This window comes from Daucus carota, chromosome 7 (genome assembly GCF_001625215.2).
Source record: "Daucus carota subsp. sativus chromosome 7, DH1 v3.0, whole genome shotgun sequence".
In the NCBI taxonomy this organism is placed as follows: domain Eukaryota; kingdom Viridiplantae; phylum Streptophyta; class Magnoliopsida; order Apiales; family Apiaceae; genus Daucus; species Daucus carota.
In genome coordinates this window covers 34,631,861-34,646,969 of record NC_030387.2, presented here as the reverse complement: position 1 = coordinate 34,646,969, position 15,109 = coordinate 34,631,861, and the positions used below count along the sequence as shown (strand labels likewise).

The 15,109-nt window shown below is 33.0% G+C and overlaps 3 protein-coding genes across 4 annotated transcripts; all 3 read right to left on the bottom strand.

Annotated features, from left to right (window-relative positions):
* Positions 1-980: 980 nt before the first annotated feature.
* On the bottom strand, positions 981-5,315 carry LOC108193529 (PIGF/3-ketodihydrosphingosine reductase fusion protein). Of its 2 annotated transcripts, none has more exons than XM_064081793.1 (9): positions 5,162-5,315; positions 4,125-4,468; positions 3,982-4,047; positions 3,777-3,819; positions 3,251-3,305; positions 2,731-2,779; positions 2,397-2,464; positions 2,127-2,287; positions 981-1,416 (listed from the first exon to the last, which is right to left on the bottom strand). In XM_064081793.1, exons 2-8 carry the CDS (start codon positions 4,314-4,316, stop codon positions 2,146-2,148), a joined length of 615 nt encoding a protein of 204 aa, XP_063937863.1. In that variant the 5' UTR covers positions 4,317-4,468; positions 5,162-5,315; the 3' UTR covers positions 981-1,416; positions 2,127-2,145. The 2 variants fall into 2 exon arrangements, with proteins under 2 accessions (XP_063937863.1, XP_017215718.1); XM_017360229.2 differs by having other exon boundaries at positions 2,127-2,235.
* Positions 5,316-8,276: 2,961 nt separating this feature from the next.
* On the bottom strand, positions 8,277-9,215 carry LOC108195445 (uncharacterized). The gene is made up of 2 exons (XM_017362409.2): positions 9,033-9,215; positions 8,277-8,922 (listed from the first exon to the last, which is right to left on the bottom strand). Exons 1-2 carry the CDS (start codon positions 9,121-9,123, stop codon positions 8,462-8,464), a joined length of 552 nt encoding a protein of 183 aa, XP_017217898.1. The 5' UTR covers positions 9,124-9,215; the 3' UTR covers positions 8,277-8,461.
* Positions 9,216-12,411: 3,196 nt separating this feature from the next.
* Positions 12,412-13,195, bottom strand: LOC135147733 (formin-like protein 14). Its single transcript, XM_064081024.1, has 2 exons — positions 13,083-13,195; positions 12,412-12,965 (listed from the first exon to the last, which is right to left on the bottom strand). The coding sequence occupies exons 1-2, from the start codon at positions 13,174-13,176 to the stop codon at positions 12,589-12,591; spliced, it is 471 nt and encodes a 156-aa protein (XP_063937094.1). The 5' UTR covers positions 13,177-13,195; the 3' UTR covers positions 12,412-12,588.
* Positions 13,196-15,109: the final 1,914 nt, after the last annotated feature.

Below are 15,109 nucleotides of genomic sequence, written 5' to 3'. Positions count from 1 at the left end.
CCTAGTTTTGTACCATAAATATTTGTAGTGGATAGGGCTTGTAATATTTAGAGGAGTGGTCATTGTAGCCAACCTTCGGGTTTGGATTTATAGCACCCTTTGAGGTATTTATCAATATACAGATATACCTTGGAAAATATTGTGTGTTGGTTTAATATTTTCATATCCTCAGAAACTGACCCAATAAATATCCGGAACACGAAACCCATTACAGGACTGCAATTTATTTATCCGCAAGATTCGAAAGAATTTTAAATTGTAGTGAGTATCGTATTCAACCCCCCCTTCTACGATACTTTGGACCTAACAGTAGACACTTACAGAGAATAGTTACATGTGTTCTTAAATGCATCAGAGGTTCTCGTAAAATAATGAAAACTCCCCGGTGAACTGCATTATTTTCGTAGACAAGGAGATGCTCAAGATACATTAGCAACTGCTGGATTATTGATCCACAGTATAAGGAGCTTTAAATGAATCTGCCGGTTTAAGTTTGAAATTCTATTTTTCATCCCATGAACTTGAATGGTTGCTACTTTCGACTTTCAACAGTGCCTTTAGTCTTTAAGAACAAATTATTATGAATCATCCGAAAATTATTTTCCTGACATGACTCTGTTATGAACTCAGCCTTAAAAGACAGCAAATGTTTTGGCAAACAAAAAAAAAACACTGAAAGTACTGGATTTGTTGATCAACCACCCATTGAGTCTGTTTGGTCATGGTTCTCTACTGGTCATAGACAAAATATTCAACAAACCATAATGAACTCCAGAAAATTATCATATTCTCATTATATACAATAAAGTGTAATTAACTCGAAAAACTCATTTTCTCACATACTTGGTCTGATAGATTGCACAGTTAACCTTTATCATCAAACCGACATACGCATTCTGTGATACCAACATAATTTGTTTACTTTTAAGCTGTAGGCATAATTAAAGACCCAAAAAAGTATAAAATATGAGCACCAGAACTGTTGTCACACAAAACAAGAACTACTCATCAGGCAGACTAACATTGAACAAAATTGTTAAAATATAAATGAATTACACATAACATTTATCATCTTTGAGTCTCAATTTCTTGCTTTCGGTATGTAATTGTTGGCCAATCATACAAACCTACTTTTACAGGACCTGTTTTCGAACAAAGTCAAACAATAAGAAGTTTCATCCTTTGATATTTTCTTGGGCTGATATATCAGTCTTTCTTCAAATGCTTCTGGAAGAGAGACATACCGAACGATGCCACTATCCCTACCATGTACCCAGCCACAGCTCCAAAATTCACACAAATTGGCCACTATTACTCTTTCTTCAAATGCTTCTGGAATAGAGATATACTGAATGATGCCACTATCCCTACCATATACCCAGCCATAGCTCCAAAACTCACACAAATTGGCCATTCCTACAAAGAAAGGTATGTCCAGGCATTAAGATACAAAGGGAAAACAATTCTACATTATCTTTTCCAACAAGGATAAAGATACACAGGAAAAATAAGTTTTAAGACAGGTAAACATAACCTACATTTTCTATGAGATGTAATTTAACATGCATGATAAAATGGTAAGAACCAATACTGATGGCGGCGGCAACTAGATAAAACAAATTTGAAAGAAGTCCAACTAACAGATCCGGCAATCACAATAGTATTCAGTTTTCAACACATTGCTTAGTTTTTCTTTCAACCTCAGAGACAATATTAGTAACATTTTTCCAATGCAGCTTATCTCTTGTGACATCTTTAAGAGAAAATACTGCAGAGATAACGAAAACTCAGTAGATGCTAGTCAAGGATTGAAAAATGTCAATCATCTCATTTACCCCACGCTCTCTCTTGTTAAAAATACAGAACTCAACCTCTCAAGTCTCAATATGTTAATTCATTATTCAACTTACAGCTCAAACATTAGTATGACTTGCTAATATGACATATAAGTACTCCAGGGGAAAACTATGCCGGAACTTGCTGGTTTGATGTTTAATAGATACAACATTATGCCAATCCCGAAGAGCCAATAACAAGTTATGCCAATCCATATAGACAACAATCATAACATCAATAATATTATCTTTTAGGTTTAGAATATCAAAAAGATTACTCTTCTTTTATACCTGCCACGGTCTTTCCCAATCAAGGGGCATTGGCCAGGCTCCAAACCAAGCACCTATAACAGCTCCGTGTGCAGGTAGACAGATTAACAGATCTATTGGTCCATTTGGCCTGCACAATTAAATTGATGATCCAACAAATATAAGACACTGAAGCAACCAACCTACAGGTATAAATTACATAAATAACTACATATAGAAAAGGCCACGAAACCATAATTACTTCCATCCAGCTAATGCATCAACATATCATGTTATAACAATGCCACTTACTTTGCATGTGCAAATATCCGTCGCCATTCAATCCATGAAGAACCAAAAACAGAAGCTGTTGGGACAATCTGTCAGATACAAATAGTAATGAGTCACACAAAATACAAGGCATTGCCACATTAGAAGCCAAAGGTACAAGTATACAATCGACTTGAGTTAGTGTGTCTCATTAAATGAGAAACCAGGCACACATTTTAAACTCATAAAAGTCCAAAAAATTCCTTGTCCCTTGATAGCATAACAGAAGTTCAATGAAAGCAGATATCACCTATTAATATATGCGAATAACTATCATATAGAGAAATTGCGAGTACAAAAGTAATGGAAAACTCACAGTGAATACTGACATTAGAATTGACCAGTTGGCGGTCTTTGAAAAATGCCTGTTTATGTGGCAAGAGCAGAATTTAGATATATACAAGCACAAGGATAATCATATTAGTTTTGACAGATAAAATGACTGTAAAGGATATCGCTTCTTATTATGATTATTACATTTGAGGTTGGTGGTAAGAAAGAGAATGAACTTAAATGATCATTCTTCCAGATCAGATTTGTTGAGACTAGATTTTTAAATATCACCATCGCTGAAAACTACTTTGCGTGCATGCAAGAACATTTGTAATTTATGTGATACTACAGAGGTGATGGTAGATTGGTAGTCATGAGAGAACTGAAAACTGAAGTACCTTGTTTATAATAAATGGGGGTTATTAAGTGAAAAATATGAGTATTATTATATTATGAAACAGACTGGATGATCGATTTTATTTCAGTTTCCAACCTCAACTATGATTTAAGTTTCTCATGGATATTAGAATACATAAAAAGTTTTAAGTCGCATTATTACGTACTGAATGCCAACAGGTGCTCCCAAAGCTATAGCTCCAAGTGCATTGACTATAGCTCCTACAATTCAATAACATAGATGTTGATATGTACATAAGATACATATAAAAAAAAAATCCAGACTGAATATTTAAATGCTTTCTTCAAGCCATGTATATTTCAATAGGACATCCACTCATCCCTCTATAAATTTTTTATCTATGTCAGCATATCATAAACATGTAAAAGAAAAGAGAAAGCATTGGCATATAATCTTTTGCAACACAATGATAAAAAATGAAGAATGAATAACAATTAAGCTACCTATGTAAGAAGTTCAGCCATCCTTAACTTATATAAATTTCCTACTTAACGTCAAAGCAGAATTGTTCTGTGTCTCATCCAAAGATCCCTTGTATTTTAGAACAGGACTATGAGCATATCCTCTTACTGTATCTCCGTTTATATTTCTGTATCCTCATGTATATGTGTGCATAAATTCGTGCATCGTGTAGAAATGTGTACAAGTGAAGCAAATTAAAAGAGACTAACCAGCCGGGAGACCAAGTAAACCTCTTCCCACAGCTTTAATGTACTGTCATTAATTCATTAACACATTAAAACCCTAAAAAATAATAAAATACTTTTAAAAGCATGACAACAGACACATACACTGTATATATATTTTACATATATATGCATACATTATAGTGAAAGTAAATCAAGCATCAAAATTTTATAAATAAAAATTGATTACTGAGCACTGATTCGGATGTTGTCGAAAACCACTAAAAAGAAGGATCACAATTGGGGCCTCGATAACCTAATATCAAAATAAAACTTGTTACAGACTGAAAATGGATAACGATATATTCAGTTGTAATAAAAAAGGTACTATACCCAGATAAGACGGAGGGTTTGAGTCGGATCATTCACGAGACTGACGGAGTACACATTGTGCGCAACCCAGTATGCTAAAGCTAAACCTAGACCACATATTGTATGTAGGATAAATGTATATAATGATGATATCGGCAATAAGGTGCTGTTTGAGTTTGTTGACAGTTTCAGCTTCTTCTCCGCTTTCTCCATAACACTGTTTACTGCTGTAGAAGCCAAATTTTCCGTGAAGCCTCTGTTTCAGTTGTGAATATTTTTCCTCAACCAGAAGTACTCAATTTCTCAACTTCTAATCCTGGATTTTGTGAATACTACCGTTTGCTATAAAAGACCGGACAACATTTCTGCTCCAAGTACATAAAAAAACATGGGAAACAATCAATAAGGGATATATGTTGACAGTAGAGCATCTGAACATGTGATGCAACACAGCCTATAACCGAGTTCAAAAGTATTCTTGAACGCAAAATATTAGGAAGAAGTACTTGATGTCTATCTTTTTACCTTAAATGCAAAATTTGAAACGTGTTACATGCACTGAAGATAATGGTGATCTCCTACTACACAAAGGTAACTAATAAACTAAAAACAGATGCTAATCAAATTTAAATTGGCTAAACAGATCAGATTAGCGATCTAATATTCCATAGTTGTAATTTAAAATGTCCTTGTTAATCTTCAACTATTCCTAACCAAATATAAAAACAATCACTATAATTCGAACACACTGACAGTCACATCATAAATTTGGAGCCTCAAATCCCTAACAATTGTCAATCCTTGTAGAAACACACATTTCGGTTGCGTTTTTATAAATTCTACTCATTCAGACATTTTATCAAACACTTGATATAGCACTTAATATTCAAATATAACTTAATCATCATCATTATACTAATAATTCACTATAAAAGTTTGCAATATGTGCACAACTATAAATCACTTACACAAATTTAGTGAGCAGAAATCACAAATAAAAAGATATTTCATAATTCAGATAAATAATAAATGATAGAAAACAATAGCCTTTGCCGTACCCGAACAAGCTTAAATATAGCTACTAATTCAACGCAGCCCCGCCGGAAAGAGTTCTTCGATCTTCACCTCTGGTCTCAAAGTTGGGCGTTGTTTTCAAAATCCCATGTACAAGTGTGATAGTGGGCTAATTTTGTTGGGCTTAACTAATTTGGGCTCGTATGTTTGTTACCGGATGATATTGTGTTCTTTTTATGCTGGCCCCATCCGTCATGGATGATGATCAATAGAGGTGTTCATCTATAAGTATATTGGGTAATATATTTGGGCTCTTCAACATTACTCAAATCTTTTAAACTGGACTTATTAAATGAAATATGAGTTATATAATTATTCCGACCAACTTAACCTAACCTAATTTATATTATAAGTCTTTCTAATAATTTAGATATTATCAAACAATTATACATCTCAAATTATATTATAATTTTGTTTATATCTAAGCTATCTACTTTAATTTATAAACATAAGTTTTGTGTAGTACAACAGAATCGGTGATATTGAAGATTGGAAAATTTATCATTTCACTGGGATTATCATATTCGAAAAGTTTACAGATAAACACCGACCATGCGTACCAAATTTTCTATTTATCCATCATAAAAAATTCATATTAATTTAGAAGTGTTTGCTTCGGTATTAGCTAATTGAAAGAAATACAATACACTAATATAAAATAAATATAAATATATATGTTCGAATATATGTAATATATTTGTCATATATCGTACGAAACTAGTTTATTTCATATTTCAAAAAATTTCAACAATGAAGTTATCGTATATATATTTTTTCTAATATTAGAATAAAAAATACTAATATTATTTGCTATGATATTTGTAAACTTATCAATATTTATGGTTTATAATAAAAATAGAACTTGTTTTATTAAATAGTTGTCGTTTAAAAATTTGAAATTTAAAATTTCAACATCTTAATTTTAAAATAATAAATATCATTATATAGATTGTGATAGTACAAAAATATTTCATGTACTACAAATATATTGTTAAAATTAAATGAATGATAAGATAGATTTCTGAAAATTTTGAAATATAAAATAAAACAGATCTATACAGTAAATAAATTATATAATAGAGGGGAAAAATGTCAAATTATAAAGACAATATAATATACATACATACATACATATATATATATATATATATATATATATATATATATATATATATATATATATATAATTCTCAACAGTAGAAGAAAAAATAGATAATAATAAAGATATAACATATGTGTATAATAAAAAGGAGCCCTAGATTTGAAGTCTCAAAATTAGAAAAACCTACATAGCTAAAAGAAAAGAACAATGGCATATCATAGATGAATCCACGTCATTCTGTACATATTTGTGTAGGACTTAACATTATTTTTAAGAAAATACATGTATACGGTAGAGGAACCAGGACTAATATTTAGGGGGTTCAAATATTTAATTATAAAATATCCATGTATCTTGATTTCCCGGACAAACAAACAAGAAATACACATAACTATATAAGGCCTCTTAGTCCTAATCACGAATTCATCCATGTATCTTGATTCCCTGGACAAACATACAAGAAATCCACATAATTATATGGGTCCAGGTCCCTAGCATATGTATGCTGGGGACCTGTTAAAAAACACACAGGTTCCTGGCCGTTGGATGAATGTCCAGCGACCACGATTAAAACAAAGTTTTAATATGTCCCGCGCTTTTTTAGGGCTGGACAGGGGAAACCCTGTCCAGCGCATAGGTTTCCCCCGCTAAAAAAGCGCTGAACATACTAAAACTTTGTTTTTAATCCTGGCCGCTGGATATTCATAACGGCCAGGAACCTCTGTGTTTTTTAACAGGTCCCCAGCCCCAGCATACATATGCTAGGGACCTGGACCCTAATTATATAAGGCCTGTTATACTAAAATCCATTTCACTGTACCCAATTACCATACGCACATCATCAAAGCAACAATAATCGAGAACCATTCTAAATTCTCTAGATCCATGACATCAATTAACAAGCCAGAACCCCCAAATAACAATCTCTTTATACAACTTTCGAGGTTGGAGTGAAAGTTTTAGAGTGAAAGTATGCTATATTTTCACTCACTTTCACTCGCTTTCCTCACTTTAAAAAACTCGGGAGCACGAGTAGGAGTGAAAGTTAGATAACTTTCCTTCCTCTTCACTTGCTTTCGTCTGTTTTTAAAACTCGGGAGCAGGGTGTAAAGGTTATGCAACCGTTGTAGCAGAAATAATCGTTCAATCTAGTCTAAGTCGAGGCACGTTCTTCTTTTTCCAGTTCTACTCCAGGTCCCTGTGATAATACACATACCACCGTATCTCTGCCAAGTCAACTGACAGATGGGTCAAACTACTCGTTTAAGCTTGTAAGTATGTGCCATGTCAAAATATTATTTAGGCATTTCTGTTTCTATTCCGGTGTGAAAGGTTGAATTGATATCACTGGTAGCCAAATGCTTATAATTACAGATAAAAACAACATAGTGTTAGGTGTTGCCATATACTGTCTCCTAGCTAGTTAACACTAGTCCACAAGTGATGATTATTGGTCCATGGTTCCTTTTCCAATTTGTGTGTGACCAAAATGGAAGTACAAGTCAAATACTACTGCTTGGGAACACTTATTCATATACCCTTCATTTTTATACCCGTTATATCCATTCTCAGTTGCTATTCAAATACTACTGTTCTTGATGTGTTTTTTGGGAGAGCATAAACAAGACATTTCTTGCATTAAAGAGAGCTATTAGATTTAGGAGAGTACTCTCTGGTGAATATTTCTTCTTCTTTTTTTGATAATCTGGTTTCCCAATCAGTTTTTACGCATCTTAACTAATTCATCAAACTGTTAACACATTTATACCCACCAAGCATACCAAGCATGACAATCCATTTACTTCCGTGTCTCAGTGGAATAAAATTTATACTCTCTAATAAATTGGTGCCAATGGAAATATGTTTTATTAATCTTCCACGTCCAAATAAATTTAATTTAATTTATAATCATAAATGCTACTATGCACCATCATTATTATACAACTGGATATTTTGAAATCCGATTTACTATATTACATGCATGCCGCACACAGACGGAGGATCTATATTCTATATGTCGATTATAGTCGATGAATTACATGTTGCGGGCAAGCCACAATCGAGCGATAAAAGAACACACAAAAACCAGTTAAATAGATGACAATGCTAATTAATTGGCTACTTAATTTGGTCACCTTCTCCCGATTCATAGTTTTGTCAAAAACCTGCAACACAACAACTTCTAGCAATCAGCAATGAATGTGCTCGCCATCCAAATATCACGTGGAGGAGGTGATTTTAACGAGCGTCTATACTCTTTAATAGTCCCAGAGCTTCTTATATAGCTATCGTCTTTCGCAGGTGAAGTATTCGGGGATGGAGGCGGCGATTGCGGAGTTTTTCCCAGATCACCCTGTCGCATCCATGGTTTTAGTATAGTAGAGCTGACATGGCCTTTTGTAGGTGAAGCATATGGTGGCGGAGGTGGTGATTTCGCAATTGTTCCATAGCCACTCATTTTATTAGGTTTTAGCGGATCAGTCGTCAAGATTGTATTGCTTGTTGGAGACGAAGTAGGTGGCGGTGGAGGCGGCGATAGCGGTGTCTTCTTCAAGTTGTTTATTATCTGCTCTGCAACCATACTCATCCACTCCTTTTCTTCGTTCAAGTTGATATTATTAAATTCAAATGTGCCGATTTCTCCTGCATTATAATTATACATCAGTAAGAACTTAATTACAAATTTAACAGTAAACTAAATGATTAAGCTTGCAATAAATATGATGGATCATGCTGCATTATTAATTAATTACCTGCTGCAGGTAGAATTCTGGCTTGAGTTCCCAGGATAGTGAACAAAGAGAAAAGAAAGAAAGTACTAATGATTGTGATTATGGATTTCATCGTATCTAATTATCTAGGCTCGATGAGATGAAAGTTACTTTCCTCTCCCTCTCATTTATAGTACATGTAGGATCAAATGATGATGTAAACACGGGAAATTTTCATGTTGCTAAAAAATTACAAGCAGCACAAGTTATATTTAACATCATCAGTAAACGTTCTATGGTCAATCCATTTATATTACTCCAGTGAGAATACGAGATCCATTCACACACATATCTATATATGCAGCCAATTCAAAAGTCTCCAACACGGTGGATTTTTTTTCTAGTCTTGCAGCGAGTCCCCTCGTGCAGTCATAACTCATATGTATATGCATATTCAAAAAACGTTTTCGCTGATTCACGTATTTAGAATTTTTTACCTTAGATTTTTATAACAAATCATGAATTAATGGGTAATATAATTGATGATAACTGATAATTTGTGAAGTATAAATCATGAGAAATCTATAAATTGACGAGAGGGAGATAAAAACTTACGAGTTTATGAATGATATATTGTAGTCAAATCAGGGGCGGATCTAGCCCACAAATGTTAGGGGGGCACGAAACAAATTTTCGGAAAACACCTATATATTTTTAAATTCTTTGAGGGCACTTTTATAATTTTGTCAAATTTAGAATGGTGAAAAAATGTAAAAAGAAAATTTAGGGGGGACACGTGTCCCCGCGTGCCTCTTCCTAGATCCGCCCCTGAGTCAAATACCGTCTATTTTATTTCTTCATTTTTTTTTTCCAACTGCTTGACACATATTTTTAGGTGTATATAATTTATAGGTTCATAATTTTTTATAAAATTTTCTTGTTCTGTATAAAAATTTAAACCTTAAATTTTTAATTAAAAAAATTGATTAATAATTTATCAAATCATCAAACTATATTATAAAAGAGTCTTATAATATGCACCGAAATTCAGCTTAAACAATTGTGAGTGACAGATAAAGGGAGCAACTCTTATCCAAATCCAAGTGCACATTTTTCGATTTTTAGCAATTTTCGTGTGCCGTACAAATAAATTATCCTTCTTTCCCGTGTGAAAAGTTGAAGTGAGATCACCCTGAGCCATGAACTACTAGTGTAGCTTGTTTTACACTTGCTTATCGACACAGAATTGACACAAAAGGAACTTTTTTGTTTTTTTTTTATCTTTCTTACCAGTTACCTCGAACAACTACCTTAGTCAATCCACATGGTATTGCCTGCGAACTACCTCCCTCCGTACGCGTACAAATTGTATGCGACATTTCATAAATCCGCGCATAATACTCCCTCCGTCCCTCCCATTTCTTATCGAATGAGTTGGGCATGGAGGTTAAGAAATATGTATAAAGTAATGGAAAAGAGAAAGAAAAATGAGTGAAGTGGTGGGACCCATTGATTTTTAATGTATAAAAAGAAGGGGATAAATATCAAGTTGGTGACTCGTTTCGTCCAAATGTATCAATTGAGTGACTGATTTCCAAATTGACTCAAATTAGACATTTATTAGAAAAATTTGTATCAAAAATATTACTATATCATTAGTCGAAATTTTGAAAATATTATATATTGAGTTTCACACATTTTTTATGAATGGTATTACATCTAAATGAAAGATTCCGAGTCCTACTATTTTTGCTAATATTTTTAGATTTTTAAAATTTTATCAACTATTTATTTTTAATTTTTTTATTGTTTTGTTTGATTTAAATAAAAATAAATAGGAGATAAATTTTTAAAAATCTAAAAATATTATCTAAAATACTAGAACTCGGAATCTTTCATTTAGATGTAATACCATTCATAAAAAATATGCGAAACTCAATATATAGTACTTTCAAAATTTCGACTAACAATAGAGTGATATTTCTGATACAAATTTTTCTAATGAGTGACTCATTTGAGTCAATTTAGGAATCAGTCACTCAATTGATATATTTGGACGAAACAAGTTATCAACTTGATATTTATCCCTAAAAGGAAGATAGTGGAGTAAAAGTAGTGTGAAAAGGAAAGAAAAGTGGAGAAGTGGTGGGACCCATTGACTATTTTTGGTAAGTTTTGAAATGTAAAAAATTGGATGGGACATCCCAAAAAGGAAAGTGTAAAGAAATGTGTTGGACGGAAGGAGTATATTGGTAAACGAAAACAAAATCCCACCTTACAATTTGGATTAGTTTAAAACTAATATGTACCCTACACTGTATTTCATTTTTTGCCCGTGTCTAATACTTAGGTTGTGTTTATGCGGATAGAATGGAATGAAGGAGGAATAAAATGAATTTTGTACTTTTAAAATGATATATGTTGATCAAAAAAAATGTTCATAATTTCATTTCTTCAATCATTCTATTCTTATTATTTTAACCAGAATTCTAACCCGTAGATTTTGGGAGAAATACTCATTCCAATTCTCCTTATAAATTTTTATCAAAAGAAATCTAAACACATTCATATTTAGTCAATATTATCTCATAATTTCTTCTTTGTTCACCGAATTTTTATATAATTTTTCATTTCATTCACTTCTCATTCCATTCCATCTAGGTGAACACAACTTACATCATTTTAATTAGAGTAAATGACAAAAGGGTGACCGGAATTTTTCAAAATTTGTAAAATGTTGGCTGGAGTTTAAAAATAGCAGAATAGTGGCTGAAGTATAGTTCCCTTTTTTAATAAAGTGGCGCCCGTCAAGCACCGTCAACGTAGGTTCATTAACTCCAAAATATTAAGAATAAATGATAACAGGGTGGCCGGAGTTTTTTGAAAATTGCAAAAAATTGGTCGCTACTATTCTACTATTTTTAAAGTCCAGCCACTATTTTGCAACTTTTGAAAAGTCCAACCACCCTCTTGTCATTTATTCTTAACGTTAGGCAGTTAACAAAGTTATATTAACGACGGTTGACGGGCGCCATCTAATTATTAAAAGGCGGAAGTAAACTCTTGCCACTATTCTGTTATTTCTAAAATCCAACCAATTTTTTGCAAATTTTGAAAAATATCGGTCACTTTTTTGTCATTTACTATTTTAATTACTACAGGCATAACCATCTGCCTCTGTTCTTGATGTATTTTTCTGGAGAGCAAAAACAAAACATTCCTTGCATAGAAGCTAGCTATTAGATTTTGGAGAGTACTCACAAAAAAATGTTTTAATCTTCCACGCCAAAATAATAAATAAATTTAATTTAATATATAATTATAAATGCTTCTACTGAAGTGCACCATTAATTATCATACCACTGAATATTTCGAAATCCTATTAACTATTTTACGTGCATGCCGGTGTCGCACAGTCGAGGAAACTATACATTGATTATATTCTATAAATTACATGTAGCAAGACAAGCCACAACCGAGCGTTAAAAGAACACACAAAAACCACTTAAATAGTTAACACTGCTAATTAATTGCTACTTAATCTTGGTCATCTTCTCCCGGTTCATGGTTTTGTTATAAACCTGCAACTCAGCAACTTCTAGCAATCAGCAACGAATGTGCTCGCAATCCAAATATCACGAGGATGAGGCCGCGATTGCGGAGTTTTTTCCAGACCACCCTGTCGCGTCCATGGTTTAAGTATAGTAGAGCTAACATGGCCTTTTGTGGGTGAAGCATACGGAGGAGGAGGTGGTGATTTCGCAATTATTCCATAGTCACTCATTTTAGGTTTTGGTAGAGTCGTCAAGACTGCTTCGCCTATTGTAAGCGAAGCAGACGGCGGTGGAGGCGGCGATGACGGTTCTTTCCTGTAGTTGTTCATCTTTGTCTTCGGTGAAGATGCATTTGGAGCTGGAGGCGGCGGCGGCGAATTGTTGTAGTTGACATTAATAAATTCAAATGTGCCATTTTCTCCTGCATATTTATTTATACATCAGTAAGAACTTAATTACAAATCTAAGAGTAAACTAAATGATTAAGCTTGCAATAAATATGATGGATCATGCTGCATTGTTAATTACTCCTAATTACCTGCTGCAGGTAGAATTCTGGCCTGAGTTCCCAGCTGGATAGTAAAGAGAGATAAAAGAAAGAAAGCGCTAATCATTCTGATTATGGATTTCATCCTATCTAATTATCTATGCTAGGGCTGAGCAAAACCGAACCGAACCGAAATAACCGAACCGAACCGTACAAATTCGGTTCGGTTCGGTTTGAAAATTTTTAAAATTTCGGTTAGTTCGGTTTTCGGTTATAACCGAACTAAAATTTCGGTTCGGTCCGGTTTTGAAAAACATAATTTCGGTTTAACCGAAATAACCAAAGTTTTATATATATTATTATTTTTGAATTATATTTATATATAATATTAATAATATTTATATATAATAATATATTAAAAATACATAAACATAGCTAACCTTATTAGTCTACTGCGTACTGATTGTCTCTGAACTTTAAACAACTAAATGCCTAAACGCTAAACCTAATCGCCACGCCTTGAGCCTCCATTCTCCCATCTCCTGACTTGCCGATTTGCTACTCTACTGCCTTGACAAGGGTCAAAGGGTTGACAAAAGGAGTTAAAGGATTTCATTTTATGCCAAACGAGTTACATGGGTTGGTGTTGTTTTGTGTGTTCCAGATATATAAAGCAATGTCCAGCTCTGAAAGACTAAGTCTGAGTCGGTGGAGATAAAGAGCTTCTTGGTTTTGAGCAAGTAGTGTGAAGAGTAGCAGTGAGAGTGGAAGAAGATGCTTAAGTGATAAAGTTCGGTTATTTTTTAACCGAACCAGAAAAACCGAAGTATTTTCGGTTCGGTTCGGTTCGGTTTGAAACAGAAGTTCGGTTCGGTTCGGTTTTCAAAAATATAAAACTTCGGTTTTCGGTTATTTCGGTTCGGTTCGGTTTTCGACCGAACCGACCGTTTGCTCAGCCCTAATCTATGCTTAATGCTTAATGAGATGAACGTAACTCCTCTCTCTCTCTCTCATTTATAGACATTCATGATCAAATGATGATGTAAATACGAGAAGTATTCCGTTCATAAAAAAATTACAACCATGCAAAACAAATCATATTTAACATGCATCATCAGTAACCATCCTACGGTCAATCCAATTATATTACTCCAGTGAGAATACGAGATGAGCCATTCATATACATCCAGCCAATTCAAAAATCTCCAACATGGTAGGTTTTTTTCCTAGTCCTGCAGCGACTCTCCGTGCAGTCATATTCATTTTTTTCCGCTAACTTGCTTATTTAGAATTTTTTTCTTATATTTTGATAACAAATCTCAAAATTTGTAGGAAATGTATCGGTGATAACTGATAATTTATTACTCCCTCGTTCTCATTTCAAATTTTAATAGTTTAATTTGTCAAAATAAAATTTCTCATAATAATTGTCCTATTTTAATTTGTTCAATATAAATTTATACTATTTTCAACATTGTTTATAATTAATTCACACAGCTTTTAAAATTTTTTAGACAAAAAACTATGTAATTCTAATAGAATTGATGAATACTTGATTAAATTATGTGTATTAATGTAATTTTTTTGCTGATAATAATAAAAAATATTATATTTAATATATTTTAATATGTGTGAATTAATAAATAAATTATTAAATTGGGAAGGAGAGAACAGATACAAGCTGATAAAAACTTACGAATTTATGAATGATATTGTAGTCAAATTATATAACTTATCCTTATTATTCTTTAGCATTTTCGCGTATCGTCACAGAATGGACATAAGGGAATTCTTTTATTTACCACACACAACTACCTTCGTTGATATATGGTATTGCCTGCGATCTACTACGTCCATCTCGTACGCGTACATATTGTATGTCACCTTTTATAAATCCGCGCATAATACATTAGTAAATAAAAACAAATTCTCACCTTACAATTTAGATTAGTTTAAATAATTAATAGGATAATAATTTGGATTGAGAAATTCGCTTCTCCTATTTAAACTAATAACTATAAAACTTTATAATATAGAATTTTAATAACTTAACATTAATATCAACGTTACTTAAAATT